Source organism: Ixodes scapularis, unplaced genomic scaffold (genome assembly GCF_016920785.2).
Source record: "Ixodes scapularis isolate PalLabHiFi unplaced genomic scaffold, ASM1692078v2 PGA_scaffold1__304_contigs__length_218370807, whole genome shotgun sequence".
Taxonomy (NCBI): domain Eukaryota; kingdom Metazoa; phylum Arthropoda; class Arachnida; order Ixodida; family Ixodidae; genus Ixodes; species Ixodes scapularis.
In genome coordinates, this window is record NW_024609846.1 from 10,197,770 (window position 1) to 10,220,465 (window position 22,696).

General features: G+C 43.5%; 2 protein-coding genes across 2 annotated transcripts; one reads left to right on the top strand and one right to left on the bottom strand.

The window, feature by feature from the left end:
* The first annotated feature begins 5,229 nt into the window (after nt 1–5,229).
* Nucleotides 5,230–16,196, top strand: LOC115318290 (chymotrypsin B-like). The gene is made up of 6 exons (XM_042290692.1): nt 5,230–5,327; nt 6,626–6,752; nt 7,210–7,345; nt 10,959–11,072; nt 14,322–14,518; nt 15,954–16,196. The coding sequence occupies exons 1-6, from the start codon at nt 5,230–5,232 to the stop codon at nt 16,173–16,175; spliced, it is 894 nt and encodes a 297-aa protein (XP_042146626.1). The 3' UTR covers nt 16,176–16,196.
* A 3,943-nt stretch (nt 16,197–20,139) lies between these two features.
* Nucleotides 20,140–22,696, bottom strand: LOC115322720 (the record flags this gene model as incomplete). The annotated part of the gene is made up of 2 exons (XM_040213957.3): nt 20,140–20,929; nt 22,317–22,696. Coding segments are annotated over 2 exons (930 nt in total), but the record flags the coding sequence as incomplete, so codon positions are not given.

Sequence of the window (22,696 nt, forward strand, 5' to 3'; positions counted from 1 at the left end):
CGCCGGTACAATCTTCGGCGCCATGCCGTCCATTTCCAGCCCGGAGACAGAGTGTGGGTGTGGACGCCGATTCGACGTCGCGGTCACAGCGAAAAACTGCTGAAGCGCTATTTTGGGCCTTACAAGATCATCCGACGCCTCGGAGATCTGAACTATGAAGTTCTTTCCCCATCAACAAGACGTCAGCCGCGACCCGAGGTGGTGCACGTCGTTCGGCTGAGGTTGTATAACGAAAGATAGAACTTTCTACCCTCGTAGAAAGTTCTATCTAGAAGCGGCCAGGATTCGATTCCCGGCCGCGTCTACACATTTTTGTTCATGCTGTAACGTGACGTTCTGGTAAATTCAAGAACCATCTTGCTGATTCGAAGTTAGAATGTTCTACAAACCGAACCTTCTACGCCGCATGTTCCAGAAGCTCTCGCGGGTACAAAAGGGGCTCCGCGTGGCAAGCCGGAGTCAGTTTCGCCCCAGCGTTCGAATCTGCTGTCACGCCGATTTCGACGCCCGCGACTCGACGCCTGCTTTCTTCTGTTCCCTTTTTATTTTTGGGCACAAGTTCGCCCCATTAAACGTTTAGTTTCTTCAGTTATTATCGCCTCATCATCATCGCCGGTCAAGAGAGGGATATTGTCATGAATGACAATATCCCTCTCTTGACCTGCGGGCGACACGACGCTTTCGTTGGTACGATAAATGCTGTTGCATGCATTACCAACGGCCGGCAACGTTAGACGAGCTTCCTGCGTTTTATTTGGAAAAAATATTTTTTTCAATGCTGGAGACTTCTGCTACCTATTATTTGCCACCGCTGCTTTATTTCTAAGTTCTTGCTCTTTTCTTTTTTTTCTTTATTTGTTTGGCGGGTTTTTTCCGCCCAGGGGGCAGAGATAAAGGCGTGAAGCCTGACAAAGTCTCTGCCCCCCCAACAGTTCAACAGTAAACAGTACAATGAATATAATCAGCAAAAAGTATACTCAGTAGAAATTAAAAAAAGCACAGTGGAACAGGTATTTTAACATTCAACATTGTGACTTGTAAAAAATAAAAAAACGGCACAATCAGACACCAAGCAAAAACATGTTACACAGCAAGCATGATTCGAGGCGTATAACACATGTAACGTCGTATGACACAGAAGCATCATATCACTAATATATATATAAAAAAAGAAAGAATAAAACGTTAGAAGAAGGTTACAGCCTAAAATAGGGCTGATGGCAGCAATTTAGTCTAGAAATGAATAATGATCGAATATATGCCAAGAGCCATATTTGTAGTCAAATATAAATACATAATAAAAATAACAGCTAAGCCTACATATCACACAAGTGAGAAGCTCATACCACTGCCCACGAGAAAGCTTCGGCACTGTTTTTTGAAGGCATAAAATGTTTTATTATAATCTATAGTCATGTCTGTTCTGTTTAGCATCTTAGTTATCTGATATGACAAAGCAGTGCGGCCATAATTGGTTCTTATTGAAGGCATCCTTCGTTTTGGGTCTCGTAGTTGGTACGGACCTAAACTCGATTTTGGTGTGGAGTATATTCTATGTTTGTGAATCCATTGTAAGAGTTTAAAATAGTATATTTGGTCTGCCTGAAGCATATTATATTTGATGAATAGAGGTTGGGTTCTTATGTTTCTAATATCTCCTTTATAATTTTCGCACATGCGAAGAATCCTCTTCTGCAAGGTGATAAGTTTGACATAGTTCGAATTGATCGTCGTCCCCCAAACTAAGATACCGTAACTGATTTTAGAGTAGACCAAAGAATAGTACAACGTCTGTTTTAGCCAAGTGGGCAGCAAGTTTCCTTTTTACATATATACTTCCCGTAACACGAGATAATTCACCTTTGAGTTTATTCACGTGAGTGTTCCATGAAAGGTCCTCGGTAAACCATACACCAAGAAATTTTTGTTCCGACACTTGCTCAAGCACAGTGTCTTCAAATTTTAAGCTTATGGGGCTGCAGTCGAGTTTATTTATTGGCTTAAAAATAATATACTTAGTTTTGATTGTATTTAGTTTTAAAGAATTTGTTTGTAACCAGTTGGATAGCTTCAATAGATAGACATTTGCAGCATTTTCTAGGCATTTTTTCGTCACTCCAGAAAAGAATACGTTGGTATCGTCTGCATACATTATAAGGTCGGGGGAACCGGATATAGTCGTTATATTATTAACATATATAAGAAAAAGAAGTGGACCTAAAATTGACCCCTGAGGGACACCATGCTGTATTTTAAGTCGATTTGACGATTCGCCGTTTATTAGTACATATTGGTAACGATCCGCAAGATACGTTTCAATTAATTTTAGAGCTACTCCGCGCACACCGTAAATTTCAAGCTTTCTAAGTAAAATATTGTGCTGCACAGTATCAAAAGCTTTACTTAAATCTAAGAAGAGACCAAGAGTAAATAATTTGTTCTCAATATTTTCTACTATTTTATCCTTTATGTTAAGAAGCGCTAGCTCCGCCGATTTTTGCTTTTGAAAGCCGTACTGGGACTTCGTTATTATATTATGCTTCTCAAAAAAACATGTTAATCTATCAGCAATGACACGCTCAAATACTTTAGAAAAAACTGGAAGAACTGAGATAGGTCTGTAGTTATTAATGTTTGTCTCACCCCCTCCTTTATACACTGGAGTGACCCTGGCTATTTTTAGCTCGTCAGGGAAATCACCGGACTGAAGCATCTTATTTACTATATTCGATAGAACTGGACTAACTATGGTCACAGTGTACTTAATAGGTAGGGTTTTTATTTCATCTACTCCAGCGGCGACGTCATTTTTTAGGTTTCTGGTTATTTTATCAATTTCAAATGGTGTCGTTGGAGTAAGCATAATCGACCCAATTTGGTTTCCTGCGTCATTACAGTCATCTATGTTGGAAGCCCTCCCAGTGTACGCACCCATGCTAATGAAATGTCTATTCATTTCATCGCCAAGTTCTTTACCAGTGACACGTTTATTATCTATTAGTATTTCTTTCAGATTACATCGTGCCTGTTCCCTGTTCGTGAGTTTGTTTACTGTGTCCCACACTTTTCTATGGTCATTGTGTATGCGTAGAAGTTCTTTTTGATAGTATTCGCATTTTGCTTTTTTTAGGTCGGCATTAAGTTATTTTCTGCATTTCTTGAACTCGATAAGCAGCCGCGGATCACGATGCTGAATGAAGGCATGATACTTGGCATTTTTTTGCCTTATTCTTCCATACAGGTCTCTAGTCATCCAAGGCTTTCTCAATTTTTTACATTTCACTCTACGTTCCTGAAGAGGGAAAGCTGCATTATAGTACTGTCTGACTTTCATCAGGAATATTCTATAGGCATTTCTAGGATTGCACTCAGCATAAACGTCATCCCACGTTTCCTCTTCCATAAGGCAGCCGAAAGTTCTTAGCGTTTCCTCATTAATGATGCATTAAACTAGCGAAGTCTTTTTTTTATGGAACAAAGTAATCATGCTTGTGTAATATCACTCGTTGGCCCCTCTGGCAGTTAAACTATAGCAGCGTGTAACAAAATAATCCTTATTTGTTCTATGTTTTATGGGCTCTTAATAAACGAGGAAGGAGCCTTGCACCGGCGTCCTGGCTCACGTTACAGTAGTCATGTGCTGTGCGCGGCACAGTATGAACGCGGCATCGGCGCTTTTTGAAGTGTAGCTCAAACAGGGCACTGTTGAGAACAAGGTTTTACTGCCTCACTTAGAGCCCCAAATATTACTGAAAGAATAAACAGAGGGACAGACAGAACAACGCATCTTTCGTGCATTCGTGCCTCTGTCCGTCCAGCTCTCTGTTTATTCCACTGTCCGTCCTTCTGCTTATTATTTCAGTATTATTTAGTTCACCAACACGCTGACGTATAACTTGAGTCCCAACTTAGCACTTTTCGCAGCACCAGTATTTTCTTCAAAAACCTTTTAGATCGTCGAGAATAGCAGGCAAAAATATGGCTTAGCGTATTTTGGTACTTAAAAAAAAAAGAAGGCTTGGGAGCTAAAGTTAATTGGGCATGTGATAAGCCAACCAGCGTTTGCCGCCGCCTGGCCACTTCATGAAGTTGATAACAGTTGCGTTCAAAGCAAGTGCTCGAATTGGACTCCATCTACAGAAACGCGCATCACCAGTCGGCTCCGCATGGAACACAACGCGCGCCCGAGCATTTCAGGCTGAACTGCGGCATCGGCGGCGTCGATTCCTTGTGTCAGGTTGTCCACGCTGGTCGGTTCCGTGGCGTCGACTTCATTCTTCACATAACCCCAAAGAAAAAATCTAACGGGCTTAGATCTGGCGATCGTGCCGGCCACGGAACTGGACCACTGTGTCCAATCCACTGCTCTGGAAGAGTTCGCTGTAGAAATCGAACAGCACGCGAAGAAGAATGCGCTGGAGCGCCTTCCTGTTGAAACCACGTCTCCTTCAGCACGCTGAGAGGCAGGCCGGCAATAAACTCTTCCACGACTCCCTCAAGATTCTCTCCGTGTATAGTTTTCCATTCACTGTGCCGTCAAAGAAATATGGGCCAATGATTTTATCATTAAATATTCCACACCATACGTTAATAGACCATCTCACTTGATGTTCGTGCTGAGGGGGCCAACGAGGACTTACGCTTGCCTAGTAAAGGGCATTGTAGAGGTTCACCATTAAATTTCTGCAGAATTGAGCCTCATCACTCCAAATAATTTTTTGCAAGAATCCAGGATCCCGGTCAATTTCAATCATGGCCCAATTGCAAAAGTCCAGTCGTCGTTGGAAGTCACTGCCGTGTAGCTCTTGGTGCAGGCTAACATGAAACGGATACATGCGATGCTTCGCAAGCACTTTCCACACTGTAGAGATCGTTGTCCCAGAAGACCTCACAATTTCGCGCACGCTTGCTTCAGGCTTAGCTGTTACGTACGCGAGAACGTCAGTCTGAAATTCGCGGCTATGGACATATTTTTTCTGTCTTCGCCCACTCACCACTGTGCCACGTGATGCAAACTTGTTGAAAACGCGTCTGAACGAAGTGTGGGCAGAAACGAAGCGACCTGGCTGCTGAGCGGCATAAAGTTGCGCAGCACGACGAGCATTCTTTTGCATAGTTAAATATGCGATTACCATGTCTGTTTTTTCTTCAACCGAAAGCCTTGTCGCAATGAGCGACGCCATTCAGATGTGTTTCCTGCCACAGTCAGAGAAAGAAAGGCACAGCACTATGAATCGCATAGCGCCTATGTTATTTGTAGCCTTCGTCCTTCAAAAGGTATGGGTGCAAGCCTGTGTCTTTTACAACAGACGAGCAAGTGACGCAGCGTTCGTCGCTTTGTAGCACCATTGGCACAAGTCTTCAGAGCAGCTTCTATCATATCAACGAAAGGAAAGGGTAGCGTCACGATGCCCGCTGGGACAGCGTGATTTACACCTGCCGCGGTAAGCAAAAACACAAAGGAGAGAGGAACGTGTTGCAGTAGCGCTGACGGCAGTGCCTGCATCACAGGTGACGTCACTGCCTAGCGAGGGCGAAGATATCGACGCCATTGACGCCCTTGTTCTGGTCAGTTTCGGTTTGAAAGAGCATGCGGGAAAGAAATAATTTAGCCTGAAACGCGCGCAGAAATATTTTGTGCCTTTATTTCGATGTGGGGTTGGAGCATATTAAGGTTGGTCTTCAATTTCGTAAATGAAATAGGCCCTCTAAAAACAACAATTAAGAAGTTAATTAAGAGATCTCCGTTAATTAGCCGCCTAGTTGCCAAAAATACCTTGTTCCTAGTGGGCGCCCGGTCGGGTATGCTGATGGCATAACTAAAAGTGCCCTAAGGCAGCTCCTCTTTTTTAAAATTTTATATATATATATATATATATATATATATATATATATATATATATATATATATATATATATATATATATATATGAAATAAGGTAAATATAAAACAATGGACCGGGAAAAGTTAATGAGTCTAAGATTCGTACTGTCGGAGTTACTAATACGAAATTTATTACGACGTTTCGAGCGGCGACCGCTCTTCATCATATATATATAAAAAAAACCTAAATATAGGCTGTTAGAGATTTAAAAAAAAAAATGAACTTTTTGAAGGAACAATCTACCGACCTTAGCGGACGTCAAGAGTTGCAAAAACGTACTAATTAGCGAGATAATTAACTAAAATGTATTCATTAATGTTTTAGTTAGTGAAAACAAACATGTGGTTCAACTGAGAAACTTGCCAAGCATCATCCGAAACCACTAAAACAACTCTTTTTAGAAATATATAGGGCAGCTGCAGGGAGAGCATTTTACGGCGCTCTGAAAAACCGCTCAGTTTGAACGCATTATCGGAGCGCATCTTTGCACCCGCGGTGCTGCCCCCCAGTGGCTGAGACGAGCAACACATGTGCGCCCTAGACGCTGACGTCACATGAAACGCGTAAGTCTTCGGCGGAGTACAATGTAGCCTTTTCCAAACTTTTGTACAGATCAGCTTTCTTTAGGGAATAAATTCAATCAGGAGGACGCACTAGGTCTCACGTGGTGTTTATATGACGTTCCTTTAAAGTACAGAGTAAGCACAGAAATAATAATGCTATGTATAATCTAATTACAGCCAAATACCCAAAAGATTCTTTACCGTCTTGCTTGGGAGCCATTCCAGGCAGCAAGGAGAGAAAGGACTGAAGGAAGAAATTGAAACCATCTGCATGTACTCTCAATTTGTAAAGGACAAATTCGAGGCAAGTGACCGCATGAACGCTGTCATGAAAATTGTTACACACTTCTCTATTGCTCAAATAGTGCTTGGTAGCTGTTAAATTGACGACACTAAAAAGTATCTACGTGTTTTTTTTTTTTTTTTGTTTTATCCTCTACTTCTGCCATCATCTCGTAGATTTTCATTGAATAAAGCAAAAAATAAATGAAATTCTGCTTCTTTAATAAACCGCATACGGTTCTTTCATCCCTAGGGCTATAAATGAATTCTGGAAAATATTCAAAATGTTGCAGTGTTATCCTCCTCCAGAATATCTTAATTAAATCTTTCATTATTCTGATTTTCGCCGATTTGTTCATGCACACGGCTAATGACTAAATTTAATTTTTATGTATTGCAATATACTAATCTGAAAGTATTAATATTGTTCACATTCAATTTTGAATTATATCAAACCACTTGTACCTTTCTTTTTTTAGACTGACATTGCCATCATAACACTGAAAAGACCTGTGGAATTTTCAGAAACCATTAAACCAGTTTGTCTGTCCGACATCAATGACAATCCAGATTGTGACGTTCCCATGTATGTTGCTGGATGGGGATACACTGAACGTAAGAGCAACTAACAAAGTTGTCATTAAAAACACCTAAGGCTGATATTGTTAAAAAAACGAATAATTTAGAGGTTTCTGTCTGTCCACATCGTGTCCAGTTGCTTGCGTGTACCGTAACATTTTGAAAGAACGCCCACTCAAATTCAAGAATTAAATGGTGAAAAGCGTGGGGTAGGCTATCTTTGGGAAGGCCAGAGCAAAACTTTATAAATAATTATTGTTAAACACCCTAGCACCGGCTACAAACCACGTGACGCGGGAATTGATACCGCAGATCGCGGGCACGGCAAATTAGAGTTGAACGATGCGATAAACACGCGGGAATTCAGTACGTACTCCTGTGCCACGGGAAAGGATACCGCAGGTTGCGGACTCAGCAGATTCGCCTTTCACGGTGCGAAGAACTCGCATCTCACGAAAGCAGATACCGCAAATGGCGGATGCAGCAGGTGCAATTTTTATGGTGCAATAAACACGAAGTAACCCTCTACAAATTTGCCTGTCACATTTGTCAGACCTGCCGGTACAGCAAATTCCGCGGTTGGTGCGATTCCTCTCAGATATCGCGTGACGTCCGACAGGAATCGGGGGGTGGGCGATGTTTGGGAATTTTTATGTTACAAATAATTAGCCAGAAAAACCCGATGCCCACTCGGGGGCGTGCGTTCTTTTGGAACTTTATGGTAGTTTTAGTTAATGGAAAGATATCCCAAAGAGTTGATGCTACCTCTGACATTTCCAGGCGTTGCCGTTTTCCTCTTGAAAAAACGAAGCCTTTCTTTTTGGGACCTCTCTAGTTTTTAATGCCTAATATTGAACTCCCAAATTATGTACTTTCCATCTTCCGGCTGTATACTGATGACTTTTGGTTTACCGAAATATTGAAATTTATTAAGAATACACCATTACACCAGGTGACTTTCATCGTATTCTCAGCTAAAGTAATAACAGGAAAATGGCGGTGGGCGTTTGGACGTGCTACCATGTGCCGTTTACGAGATAACACTTTCCATTCCTTTGCCCCTAATCTATAAATATTTAACTTGTAGCGTTAGGTATACAAGTGTAATCCTTTGGCGTATATTCCACTGAAAATATTTCTGGAGGAACATACACAGGATTTACAAAGTGTTCAAAAAACCTCCACGACTTTTTTTTAACATACTGTTACTACGAGAGCATGAGTACATTTCAACCAGGCCAGGGTATTTCTGTCCAAACTGCCTTTGGTAATACTGATGTATAACATATACTTAAAGAAAACAAAATTCGAAAAGAGTAAAGCGCGAAACACATGTACGACGAAACCGTCCGATCCGACGTCCGACCGCGCAATACGACGGTCGGAGGCGAGGGTTTTCAACGCTTTCCGATGCTACGAAAACCCTCGCCTCCGACCGTCGTATTGCGCGGTTGGACGTCGGATCGGACGGTTTCGTCGTACATGTGTTTCGCGCTTAAGTCTGATACTACACTCCGACTCACCCTGCGATGAACTAGGGCCCGAAGGCCAAGGGGGGGGGGGGGGAGGAGCACTACCCCGGGAAAGCGCGTATCCGAATTTCAAAGGAGTGCGCGAGAGAACTTTCGATACGCAGAGTACGAAGAGCACTAATATTTCGCTCATGGTTTTCTGTGTTGAAAGGGTGCTATCTATATTGGCGAAGGAAAAGTACACGGTATTCAGTCTCATAAACGTTCATGCCATATTTCGTAAATATGTGAACTGTTTGGAGAAGCTGGAGGGCGCAAGTCGTTCAGCCAATCCAATCCAATCTTTGTGAACGCACCTGGACCCGTATCCCCCGTTCACAGGTAGTCCGTACATACGCTGCCTTGTCGAACACTCAGTCTGACTCATCTTCATTTCTTAATCGATACTGGTTCTTATCCCGAGTTCTCTTCGTCACATCGCATACAGAAGATATCTAGCCCCTTCAGTAGACTTCAGTAGTAGCAAGCGTACGCAGTCAGCAAACAAATCACGTGGCTTTATCGGGTTCCTTATTGGACCCAGCGGCCTGTAGCACTGGGCTTTAGTCCATCGTACGATGAGACGGAGTATAGTCATACATTAATTCGCAAATGTCCGATCAAGATAGCGAAGTTAAAAATGTAAACGTTGTACGTAAATGATGCTTCATATAATCCTTCTGTCCAACAATAGTTCAAGAATGAGGTCGGATACACAGTAGCATAGCGTCAATGATTTGGAATAATTTGTTAGCTTTCCGGTATTAATCATTTTGGTCGCTGCAGTATACACTTGTAAAAACGTTTTAGGTTATACCTAACTAACAAGTAGAGTTAGTTTATTACACGAAATTATGACACTGCTTTTTATTTGTGGTACAACAGCATATTAAACTTTTCAGGTATTACTAAAAGCGCTTTTCCAGTACACTCTTACGCTTCCACCAAACGCCTATCAAATTGTAATTTTATAACATATATAAACTCTGCATTTAAACTGTTTTATTGCTTTGAAGGGGCTCTTTAAAACGTTAGAAGTTCAATGTGCGCTTGAGCACCACATATATTAATTTTTCTATAATTTTGAAATCAGCGGTTCATCGTAAAAAAAATCACAATTTAATACCCGCTCCGAAGACAATGTTTCAAATGTTACGTAAACCATTAACACTTTCTTCGTCTTTTGTTTCTTGAAATATGCTCTTTTTAAACGTGTTTTCTTGTCATCACGTAAGCTTACTTGCTGTTCTGTATGAGAGTGACGGTTCGGAACGGCAAAGTTAGTAAATACTAACTCATGAAAGCACTTTTTTAGGAATGATACCAGATTACAGATATTTATATAGTAAATATGACCGCGTCCGAGTCAGCTACAGTGATTATAGCGTCAAAAAACAAAATCAAAGGTTTTGACAGCAAATAAAAGTTAAGGTTGCTATATTCCTGTCAAAGTAATTTATGGTTCACTTATTCATATAAGCATATAAATAAAAATACTGTATTTCTTCAGAAAGCCCAAGGCAGTTGTTTTGGGATATTGATTTCGGCACACACGTAAATCACGTAGAATTCATCCCCTTCAAAAGAAAAGCAAACTTTACGTAATTTAGGTGTTCCTTGCTAACTAGTAAAATCGGCATGGCAATATGAAACGCAGTAGTGATGGGAAGGCATTAAGTTCATAAAAAAAACTGAGCTCTCACTTGCTGGTCTCACTGACTTTTATTCGTATAACTCAGTATTGGACAACGCCTCGATCGAAGAACCAAATCTCCCAAAAAGTGTTCTAAAAATCGTCTGTATTGTTTTACAGAACGTATAAATACGTTGTCATTATAATGTGTTTTCTAAAGTCCTCACCGCGTGTATCAAACCTTCAGATAGCAATTGGGAAGCGAGGTGCCAAACAACAACAAAATAGTCTTCGCGCCGCTTGCGTCCACGGCACACTGCTTTGCCAATCTTTTAATGAATTCTTTAAAATTCTAATTTATAATTATAAATATATATTACTGAGGACTACACTTGCAACAATTTGTTGTAATAATTTAACGATGTTGATGCACTCCATGATGTTAGCACCTACAGTATACAGCTACATTAATCAATCTCTTTTTTTTTTCTACTCCTTTTTGCAGCGGTCATGTGGAATAACCAGTCTTTGTCTGAAGATATGGACGGGTCTCATGCCAAAGAAGATTTGATGACAGTAAAATCCGGCTCCGAGAAACAATCCCAAGAAGTAACTGAAGGTGGGGTATACCGATGCGCTCAGATGTGCTTAAAGGGGCGCTAAGAGGTCAAATAAGATTTTCTTTATAATCCGAAATGATTGAAAACAATGCCTATTACCTATTACACTTATACACACCTCATCACCTCATTTTCATAGTTTTATCACATCATCTGCTACTAGAGCTCTTTCTTCTTCCTAACCCTTTTCGGCAATAGTTGATGTACCTGGCGCATTATAGCCGTATATGCTTTTGCGCCATGAAAACCCAATCCAATCCAACCCAAACGCTCTTCTCAGTGACCGCCGCCTGCTGCTGTGAGCAGCCAACGCTTCAATTTTGTGTTTGAAGTTATTTTAGGGCCCTTTCAGCAACCTCAAATTCTTTGAAATAGTGTGAGGTCAAAGAGGACGCGCAGTGGACGTTTTTTCAGCGACGCGAGGGGCCGCGTCGCGCCGGTTCTGCGTGTAATGCTGCCACGGCGAAGTCACAACCGAAACTAGAGTAAACAGATACCAAACCCAGGTGTTGTGACCGTTTGACGATTTCCTTCTCAATGTCTGAGAGGTCATAGGGCACCTAAAGAAAAGAACTTCGCCCGCTTCCCCGACTCACCGACAATCCTCAGTGCTCTATGCGCCGTCCGCCGCCAGCGCCGCCATGTTTTCCCAAGGGAGGATAAAAAGCCACGAGTCGACGTCACTTTGGGCTCCGATTTTAGGTATTTCAAAAAGGAGGGACGTAGTATGTTCGCAATTGCATTAAAAAAAACACGTTTTACGGCTGTCGTTATTAAATATAATAGAAATGTCACTTACAATGCTCCTTAATTTCAACTTTTCGCGCGTCAGAAATAAAAAGATACAAGGAGGCGAGAGAAGGGAGAGAAGGACGCTCAAAATGAAAAGGCGTGCGCGCACGCAGGAGTCTGTTTTTGTTTTGTTTTTTTTCGCGTTGCGTTTTTGTTTTGTGTTTCTATATCTACAATTTGCATCGTTTTATACAACAACGAAAAATACGACCTTTGGGGTGTCAGTGCCCGTATAAGAATGTTACTGCGGTTTAAGCTTGCTATAAAAGCGCCTAACAGCTTAGGTTCCCGTATTCATTTGGTTCAATCCTTCTGGGGCATAAACACTTCAAATATCTAATACAAATATAATTTTATACTTCACTAGTTATTCCCCTCTCACTATATTGGCATTTTTAGTGTCATTGCGAGCCTGACTCCCCGATACACTCGATGCTGAAAAATAACTATGAATATAAGGATACACTGCCTGTAGCAATGTAATACTTACAATATAGCTCACTAGTAGAAACTTAATTTTAAGAATCAAAACCACGGTTTTAATGGTGAAACCTACCTTGAACACGTTGAGAAATAATTGCTACTCTCATCACCTCCTCATTTAATTTCCAGGGGTTCAAAACTAGGCACCCTATTTTCAGCCACGCCCAAGAAGTATATTCTTAAACATAACTAACAAGATTCCTTTTAATGATAATGTAATTAATGCAAAGGTGTAAGCGAGGTGGACAAGAATAACTATAATAATCCCTGGGAAGAGGAACAATGATGCATTTAATTGCATTATAATTATCGATGAAAAACACAAGTTTCCAAACACAACTAGGTTGCTGGTGCGCTACCAAGAAAAAATCCTCCTGGTCTTGGTATAGAACCCGGGACGTCTCCATTTCCAGTGGAGTTTTCTACCAACCATGACCAGGCGGATTTTTCAGCCGCGTACAAGTCACTGAGCTGTGTTTGGAGATTAGTGTTTGTCCTTTGCGTCACTTGCTTCCCTTCTCCAGGGAATTCATGTAGTTGAGATTCCCTCATACCACGCTCGTTAAACAATTTTAACTTGCTAGAAAATACAGATATACTCAAGCCAATTTCGCGTTAAAAAAAGTGAAAGCCGTTTACAACTCCCTGTAACGCCGAATTGGAGCGCAGCTCTTGAGGAGGAGGAGGGAAGGGTACTGGGGGGTGGGTCAAGTGACCTCGGGGGGCGGGGGGTCACGTGACCTTGGGGGTCACGTGACCTTGTGGGAGTCACGTGACCTTGGGGCGTCACGTGACGTCGGGGGGGTCACGTGACCTGGGGCCACGTGACGCTACCGATGACGTCATCAGTAGCGTCACTGATGACGCCATCAGTGATGATGATGACGATGCGGATGCCGGTGACGTCCTCAGTGACGTCACTGATGACGTCACCGGCATCCGCATCGTCATCGTCATCATCACTGATGACGATGCGGATGCCGGGGACGTCATCAGTGATGATGACGATGACGATGCGGATGCCGGTGACGTCATCCGTGGCTATGACGTCAACGGGGGGTCACGTGACCTCGGGGGTATCCCCAGGTCACGTGACCCCAGGGGGGGTCACTTGACCTGGGTAACCATCGTGACCCTCGTGAGGGTAACCCTAGTAACCCTTGTGAGGGCAACTCTCGTGACCCTCGTGAGGGTAACTCTCGTGACCCTCGTGAGGGTAACTCTCGTGACCCTCGTGAGGGTAACTCTCGTGACCCTCGTGAGGGTAACTCTCATAACCCTCGTGACCCTCGTGAGGGTAACCCTCGTGAAGGTTATTCTCACGAGGGTTACTAACCCTCGTAACCCTCGTGAGGGTTACGAGGGTAAGTAACCCTCGTGAGGGTAACTCTCATAACTCTCGTGACCCTCGTGAGGGTAACCCTCGTGAAGGTTACCCTCACGAGGGTTACTGATCCTCGTAACCCTCAAAAGGGTTACCTTCACGAGGGTTACCCTCACGAGGGTTACTAACCCTCGTAAACCTCGTGAGGGTTACAAGGGTAAGTAACCCTCGTGAGGGTTACAAGGGTAAGTAACCCTCGTGAGGGTAACCCTCGTGAAGGTAACCCTTTTGAGGGTAACTAACCCTCGTAACCCTCGTGAGGGTAACAAGGGTAAGTAACCCTCGTGATCCTCGTGAGGGTAACCCTCATGAGATTAACCCTCGTAACCCTCGTAACCCTCACGAGGGTTACGAGGGTTGCGGTTACGCCGACGGCGACGCCGCTCAAGCCGGGAACGGGCCCCTAAGAGCTGCGCTCTAAAAACGTTCTGTACTCTTTATTTTTTTTTAAATCCTACTCAAATAACAAAGATCAATCGAGCAAGATTGAGCTTCAGACTTTTTCACGGTTTCCAGATTTGTTTCAAATCAAAAAGAATTTCTCATGGTCAACTTAATCGTTCGGCCTCCATCTGATTTTATATTTCAGACACAACCGAGTCATATGAAGACTACTATGACCCCGGTACGGCGCCAGTTTCCCCGGCCAAAAATACGTTTCCTGATTTGCTCCAACAAGCCCGAGTTCAGTTAATCCCAAATGAGGAATGCGATAAGCTGTATAACGACTCGTCACTTCATGGAAACATCGTTTGCGCTATGCACGACTTTGGATCTATATGCTTGGTGAGGACTAACATATTGTTAGTAACATATGCACTATTAAGTTATAATAGGGCAAGTCTGAAGAACTAAAAAGAGTAATCTCCTTTCCCAAGGCATTTAAAAACATTCCGATTCAAAATCTCCGCAATCAATCTTTATATCTTACGTAGGTGTTCGCATGCGCTGAACGGCCCTAGAAACATCTGGCTGCCCTGGGAAGACAGGGGCAGCCAGTCCCGGTAATATTACGACTGGAAAAACTCAGAATTCAGAATTTTTTACCGACAACAATCAAGAACGCTGTCAACTGTGTTCACTGACGGAATGAAAACAACAGGGCGTGTTTTCAGAACGCCCATTCGCCAGCAAACGCTCTATGCCTTCCACCGTACTTTAGAAGCGCACGCGCCCTCGAGTGCACGAGTCGCCTAAGCGTCGTCAAAGGTAGGAAGCTCGTGCTGGAGGAGAGTAAAGCTACTCCCCGCCGCCACTCTGCACTTTCATCAGTAGAATTACTACTTCCCTAGATATATTTCTTTTTGAATCGGAAGTCACGTGACTTGTCTGTTTGTTTTTTTATTTATTTTGTCATGGTAGACTGCCTCCGCGATTATTGTCTAGGCATACCAACGAACCCCAAATGTTCAGCTTTCTGCCTATACTCCGTTCACCCCTAAGCTGACAGTGCAATTGAGAGCTACGCGCTCGCCGGGTCAATCAACCACCTCCCTATCATCAACTGACTCCGCTCTCTGCGCGCTAGTATGAGGGCTAGCATGGGCGGGAGCGCGATTGTATGGAAAAATATAGACATGGAACTGGTCCAACAAGCACGTTGATTCTTCCGCACTGTCAGCTTATGAATGAACTCGGTATAGATACAAGCTCCGAGAAATAGGAGCCCAGGTGTATTCGCACTTTCTCTGTGACCCACATTAGAACTCCAATGCAGTGCTCTCTGAGGTGATCACGGAAGTTTGATTGGCAATTTTAGAACTGAGTGTTATAAGTTCTAGAGCTTCCAGAGTAGAGGACGGAGAAGTGTTAGTCAAACAGGACAGACAGCAATAAGCATATAAGTTCGCAGTTTGGTGTTTATATAGTTTCGCCTATACTGCTTTCAGTAACATTCGGAATTGTAGACTAAACCCGTTCCACCACTCAAATATTTGTTAATGTCTAGTGGTTCCTGTTTTGAGCTACAAGACAAATTAAAAGTGCGTGGCCGTGCAGACACGTTGCTTTCCAAGTACCTTTCAATGAGAGTACGCTTATTAGTAAAAACAAGCCACAGGTTTCTTTGACACGAAAATGGAAGGCGTCAAACTAGCGCGATGGCTGCCCCACAATGCGCTCTATCCTAATTAAAAGTGAACGAATGTAAATTAGCTTTCGCGTGGGTTCCCGCTATTTAAACCCTTTAATTTGTTCTATTCGCCTTTTGATTCTTAAACAGGGCGACAGCGGAGGCCCGCTGGTGTACAAGACAACAGATGGCCGCTGGACCTTGATGGGACTAATAACCGCTGCCGAGATGCCATGCAACGTCACCGATCTCCCGATGTACTTCGTTAGAATTAAGCCCTTCATGGACGACTTCATCCTTCCGTGCGTTCGAGATCCTAACAATTGCACATGCAAGCCAGCAAATGATACAAAATCCAGCATTTATTATTAGTGTGTTTTAGGAAAATCTAAAAACCGGTCTTATCTGTATGTTATTAAAACAGTTACTGAGATCACCTGCGCAACCTTCGGGCGAAATCACTTGTGTTGAATAGGTGTTTACAGTTTTACAGAAAATAAAACAAATATATATATATGCTTTTTTGCATCTAGTTAGCGAGTGTGTCCGCGTTAAGACCACATATTTAGCAAGACGCTCAATATACCAAATTCATTAGAATGGCAACAGCAGAAACATGCTTCTTCTGCATGAGGTTCAAAGCGGCAAAGCTAGCTAATGCCGGACGTGCCATAACGCTGACAGTAATGATGGTCGACCACGACGACGACGGAGTGGCGTGGAGTGCTGATTTCGCTGGTCTCTAATAAGGCGGCTGCTTCATGCTCTTCCTGACTTCCTGTGACATGTTAGCCCTCTGGCTCCTGCTAAACTCCTGGCCGTCGCGAAACCTGGCCGGGACGGCGAGAGATCAAGGATGTTACTGAGACAATAATCCAGAGACTTTTAAACTGGCCCTGCGAAGCGTGATGTGTCCAAAAAATTCACCACCAGCATGGCAAATTCAGCACGTGTCCGGATATCATATCTCTTCGCTATGTTGAAGGACCGATGTTTGGCCTACACGCTGTCCAGACCCTCTCTTGATTGTGTAGGTCTCTAAACTTTCGCTAGCCTGTCTGTTCCCCCCCCCCCCCCCCCACTTCCAGCAATCGTGACGTGATGGAAGTCAGGCTGGCATCCACGATTTGCGCCACGAAGCGCTAAGTTCCCCCAGCTATCGACCGTAGATACCAAGCATGCTCATCCAATATTTCATCTATACATCGGCCCGTTTGACCGACGAATACCTCGCCGCACGTCAGCGGAATCCTTCCTATACACGATGCCCATCATACATTCCACATATTTGTTCCTCTATTTGACTGAGCAAATGCGCTTGGATACAATTTTGTTGGCAACCCGTAGACACAATTGCGCGAGTTTGTTAGATGCAGAAAACACGATAAGCGTGTCGTATCTCTAGGTCACTCTTAGATTGTGGGATATCTGATGAAGTTTGAGAATGAATATCGCTCTCTTATTTGGCCTATCTTTGTTTGCACTGTAGCCTTCCCCTCACTTTCTTAAGTAGCGACTCTGGAGCAGGTACAAACAACGATGTGGGGAATTCAGCCCCAACCAGCTGCTCCAGCTGCCGGCCGAAACTGGCATGCATTACATCATCATCATCATCATTTATTATTCCTTGAAGGCCCAGGGGGCATTACACAAGGGAGTGAACACTTAAAAAACAAACAAGTAACAAAACTATTTATCTACGAAAACACGCTGTAATCTAGTTATGGGTTAGAAAAAATAAGCTAACGGCTGCAGAAAATTTCTCAGTATCAGATAAGGTAACAATTACGTCAGGCAGTGAGTTCCAGTCGTCAATGGCCAATGGTAAAGTAGACATTTGGTGAGTGACGGTTGACGATGAAATCGGACGGAGTTTGCAAGAATGGTCGAGACGAGGGAAAATGCGGTAAGGAGGGGATAACAAACTTTGTCTGAGATGACTGTTGTAATAAAAGATCCGATGAAGAAGAGAAAGACGAGACACCCTGCGGCGGTGAGAAAGAGTGTCAAGGTTAGCTGATTGGCGAAGTCCTGATATGCTTGCGTATGGGGAATAGTCGGAATAAATAAAACGGAGGGCCCTGCTTTGAACGGATTCCAGGTTGTTAGTTAGGTATGCCTGCCACGGTGACCATGTGGAAGAAGCGAATTCTAGTTTAGTTCCGACCAAGGTAGTATAAGCTAGTTGTTTTACGGGGGATGTGGCTTGTCTGAGGTTACGGCGAAGAAATCCGAGAGTGCGGTTAGCATCGGCGATCACAGTTGTTATATGAGTGGTTCATGACAGGTCAGATGTCAGATGAATTCCTAGATGTTTATACGATGAACAAGCAGTTACTGGGATGCCAGAAAAGTGGTAAGAGGAGGATAGACCATGTGAACTGCGGGAAAAAGATAGCGATTTACATTTATTATAGTTTAAAGCCATTTGCCATTTATGACACCACTGAATTATAAGTTGGAGATCGTTTTGCAAGGTTAGCTGATCGTGGCGTGAATGAATGGGTCTATATATGACACAGTCATCGGCGAACAAACGTACGTCAGAAGTGATGCCACGGTGGAGATCATTAATGTAGATTAAAAAAAGAAGGGGGCCAAGAACGCTTCCCTGAGGGACGCCAGACGTTACTGCGCTTGTGGTAGATTTTATATTGTTAATAGAAGTGTACTGTGTGCGATTAGTAAGGAATTCAGAAATCCAATTGACTACTGAGGGGTGAAGATTAATATTTCTTAGTTTCATTAAAAGGCGTTGATGAGGGACCCTGTCAAATGCTTTGGAAAAGTCAATAAAGATGGCGTCAGTTTGAACATTGGAATCGAAATTTGAGTAAACGTCAGTTAGAAATGCTGTTAGCTGAGTTTCGCATGAGTAGGACTTGCGAAATCCGTGCTGGTGCTTGAAAAGGAGGTTATGAGAGTCTAGGAAATTTATTATGTTAGAATAGAGAATGTGCTCCAAGAGTTTGCATGAAACGCTGGTGAGCGAGATGGGACGATAGTTGCTGATTAGTTGGCGATCGCCTGTTTTATGAACGGGTATGACGTTAGCAACTTTCCAATCTGAAGGTACTTCAGAGAGTTTAAGAGATTGAGAAAATACGTCGCAGAGGAAAGTGGAAGAAATGTGTTTAGTGTTTATTAATACCTTAGAGTTAAGTTGGTCATCTCCGGAGCTGGAGGACACCTTTAGTTGATCTATAGCCTTAAGTACTCCAGTACGGTCAATTACGATAGGATCCATGAGAGGGTGAGTGGATTGGCACGAGTCGGGAATATTTAGTAAGTCCTCGTTAGTAAAGATGGAGCAGAAGAAATTATTAATAGCAAGAGCGCCGTGTTTATCAGAAAGCGGAAGTCCGTCGTCATCTACAAATTGCAAAGGAAGTGAAAGTGCCGGATTGATTATTTTCCAAAACTTCTTTGGTTTCGTGGTTAGTATGTTGGGGAGGTCGATACTATAGAATTTGGTTTTGGCGTGATTTATTGCTGATTTATAAGCCCTAGCGCATTCGTAGCAGGTGTCCCAAGAATCCGTAGTGTTGACAGCCTTAGTCCGCTTATAGAGTCTTTTTTTCCTATTGGATTGACTATGAATTGTTTTATTGTACCAAGGGTTAGTGTTGTCAGATATAATACGGGTCAGTGGAATAAAGCGTTCGATTAGGTAGATCATTTTATCTTTGAATAGAGTCCAGTTTTCATTAACCGTTCTTTCCCAGAAGTTAACTGAGAAAGTATGATAAAAATCTTCGAGGTTCGAGTTGATTAATGCGTAATCAGCTCTCGCGTAATTGCGAATGAATTTGCAGTAATGTGATCTATGAGCAGCAGAGAGAGAGAGAGTTAAATCGATGACGAGATGGTCACTAATGCCGGGTAAGTATGTGATGTTACTGAAGAGTGAGGGGTCTTGGCTTAAGCACAAGTCGAGTATATTGCTACAGTGATTAGTAATCCTAGTAGGCTGAGTGATAACATTTGTAAAGTTGAAATCTAAACAAAAGTCTACAAATTCTTGAGACAATGCGCAACTAGAAGAGAGGGCAGACCAGTCAACGTTCGGGTAATTGAAGTCACCAAAGAGAGTAACAAAGGCGTTAGGGTATTTAGTGGTGATTTCAGAAATACACTTATATAGCTTGTTAACAAATTCTTTATCACTATCTGGCGGTCTATAGCACACAGCCACTATTACGGGGGGCGTCGTAGCGACGTACACAAATACAACTTCTAAGTCAGTAAGAATCGGAATAACCCGGGACGGAATTTGATTATTTATAGCTAAAAGCACACCACCCCCCCTCCTACCGGATCTATCACACCTATACACACGAAAGTTTGGACACAAAGGAAAAAGTTCAGTATCGGATATATCGGGGCTTAGCCACGTCTCGGTAAGCACAAGGAAATCTGCGTTGCATGCCTCAACCAAGGAAATCACATCATCTCTTTTTGGTATCAAGCTTCTAATATTAGTAAATAAAATAGAATGATAAGAAGGTTTGTTACAGATATCACGGCGTTTTGCAGGTTGATTGGGTGACGAAAAACGAAATGAACGCTGGCATTGCTATGCACTTTTTTCCTTCACGGCACCAAGAGCGGCGTCATATAAATAACACTTATTATCTAAAAACAGCTTATCGTGACGCAGCTTGTAAGTCGTGCCTTTAGGCTTGGCAAAATCAAGAAGGTGACGGCGCGCAAGTCGGACAGAAATGGGAAAATCTTCACTGATGGCTACACGTGTCCTTTTGAGCTTAAATGCCGACGAAAGAATGCCCTCTTTATCCTTAAATGATGAAAACTTCACAATTATAGGGCGACATTTCTGTGGATTGAACGCTCCCAAGCGGTGCGCTCTTTCAATTTTGCTTGATTCGATATTCACGCCTAGGTTACTGGAACACAGGCCGGTTACCAAGCCCTCGGACTGGGCCCACGTTTCCCTATCGGTGTCAGTGACGCCAAAAAATAGAAGGCTGTTACGACGGGATCTGCCCTCCGCGTCGTCACAACGGGTTTTCAGCTGCGAAAGTTCGTTTAGAGCTGTAGTAAGCTGAGGTTCGGTAGGTGTGACGTTACTGATTTCCTTCCGCTTTAGTAAGTCGAGTTCAGTTCCCTATTGAAAAAACCAGCTTAAGCTGGTCCCAGCTTCAAGCTGGGTTATTGCCCCAGCATGCCCAGCTTGGCATGCCGGTCATGCTGGTTGATCTGGTCATACTGGTCATGCTGGTTTATCTGGTTATACTGGTCATGCTGGTTGATCTGGTCCCAGCTTCAAGCTGGGTTATTGCCCCAGCATGCCCAGTTTGGCATGCTGGTCATGCTGGTGGACTTCCCAACCAGTTTAACGTGTTTAAATTAATACACGCGATAAACAAGCCAAGCTCTTCAGAAAAGCCAACTCGGCATCCAATTTATTAGTTTCGTACTTGCAGCCGCCTCACATGAACTCAGATGCTACATATCCTCGGCGCTGACACAGCTAGTACTAACCGACGCACAGACAGTGGTTCTCGGTACAAAGGCAACAATGTTAATAAAACCCGATTGCTTATCTTTCAACACGAAAAATACTAGACACACGCCAAAAACAGGCAATAGCAAAAGAAAATACTACACGGATGAGAGAAGCGAACCTGGGTCCCGCCAGTGATGGGGGCGAAGCGGCAACTTGCGTGGTCGGCAATGGCGAGGAAATCCGTGTGGCTTCGATGGCATTGGCGATACTCCTCGGCACCACCGTCATTCACGAGCATACACACGTTCGAAGACACGAAGCGACGCCTCAGTCGGGACGTCCGACATCTTCCCGCACTGAACGGACTGCCGCTCGCTGTCTCCTCAAAACCCGCTTCGCTTGCACCGTCGTTCAAGTAGTCTCCAAACAACGCGCACACAGCCGTCCCTTCGAAAATGTGTCCAAGATAGCCAAACGCGTCTCAAATTCTCCGTTCCTACCACTCTCTCTCTCTTTCTTTTTTCGCACACAAAGGTAGCTTGCAGAGCGCCTGACTCGCCCGGTTGTCTACCAAAAAGGAGAGGACAAAGAACAGGACGTGGCCTCGTTCTAGCCTAAGCCGACCTTGGCGCGCGCGCTCCCAGCAATGCCAGTTCGGCTATCTCTAGCCGACCTTGGCGTGCGCGCTCCCAGCATGACCAGCTTGACCAAAACGATTATTAGTTCGACCAGATTCACCAGCTTGTCTCCCAGCATGACCAGCTTGTCTCCCAGCTTGACCACATTGGCTCCATGGAAAACCAGTTTGATCAGTTAGGACCAGACTGGCTCCCAGCTACACCAGATTGAATCTAAAACCAGATTCTAGTTAGACCATGCTGGTTTTTACTTAAACCAGACTGACCACCTTAAATTCTAGCTTGCCCAGCTTAAACCAGCTTGATTGCCAGTTAAACCAGTTTGGCTACCACATTGACCAGATTGACCAGCTTAGTTACCAGCATGGCCAGTTTGATTTTCATGCTGGTTTTTCCAATAGGGTTGTTAGGTTGTTAACGCGTTCTTCTAGAGCGGAAGCAGATTTTTCGCTTTCTATATTTTTCTGTGTTAGTAGGTTTACCTCTTGTTGCAGAAGAGCAAGACTACTCTGAAGTTTCGCGACCGTCTGCACAAGCGCAAGGAATTCATCCTCTTGTTGCTTGCTCATAGGGCCTGGGTTCTTCTCTACATCCCCACATAATAAAAGCAACAAAGCTCTGAAAGATTCAATACACGCTCTAAAAGATTCAATAAAAGCTCCGGGGCATGGAAGCACAACTAGGCAAACGTAATTCGACCTAAAACAGTGGCAAGGTTTACGACTACTAACCTGCGGCAAGACGAAAAACATAAGCCACCTCATCGCTGCAAAGCTTCCATGCCC

Excerpts from the sequence above, each read along its gene's own strand:
- LOC115318290 (XM_042290692.1), top strand. The coding sequence starts at position 5,230 with ATGAATCGCATAGCGCCTATGTTATTTGTAGCCTTCGTCCTTCAAAAG. Across the intron at positions 7,346-10,958 it reads TGGATGGGGATACACTGAAC|CGGTCATGTGGAATAACCAG; the intron begins GTAAGAGCAACT and ends TCCTTTTTGCAG. Across the intron at positions 11,073-14,321 it reads ATCCCAAGAAGTAACTGAAG|ACACAACCGAGTCATATGAA; the intron begins GTGGGGTATACC and ends TTTATATTTCAG.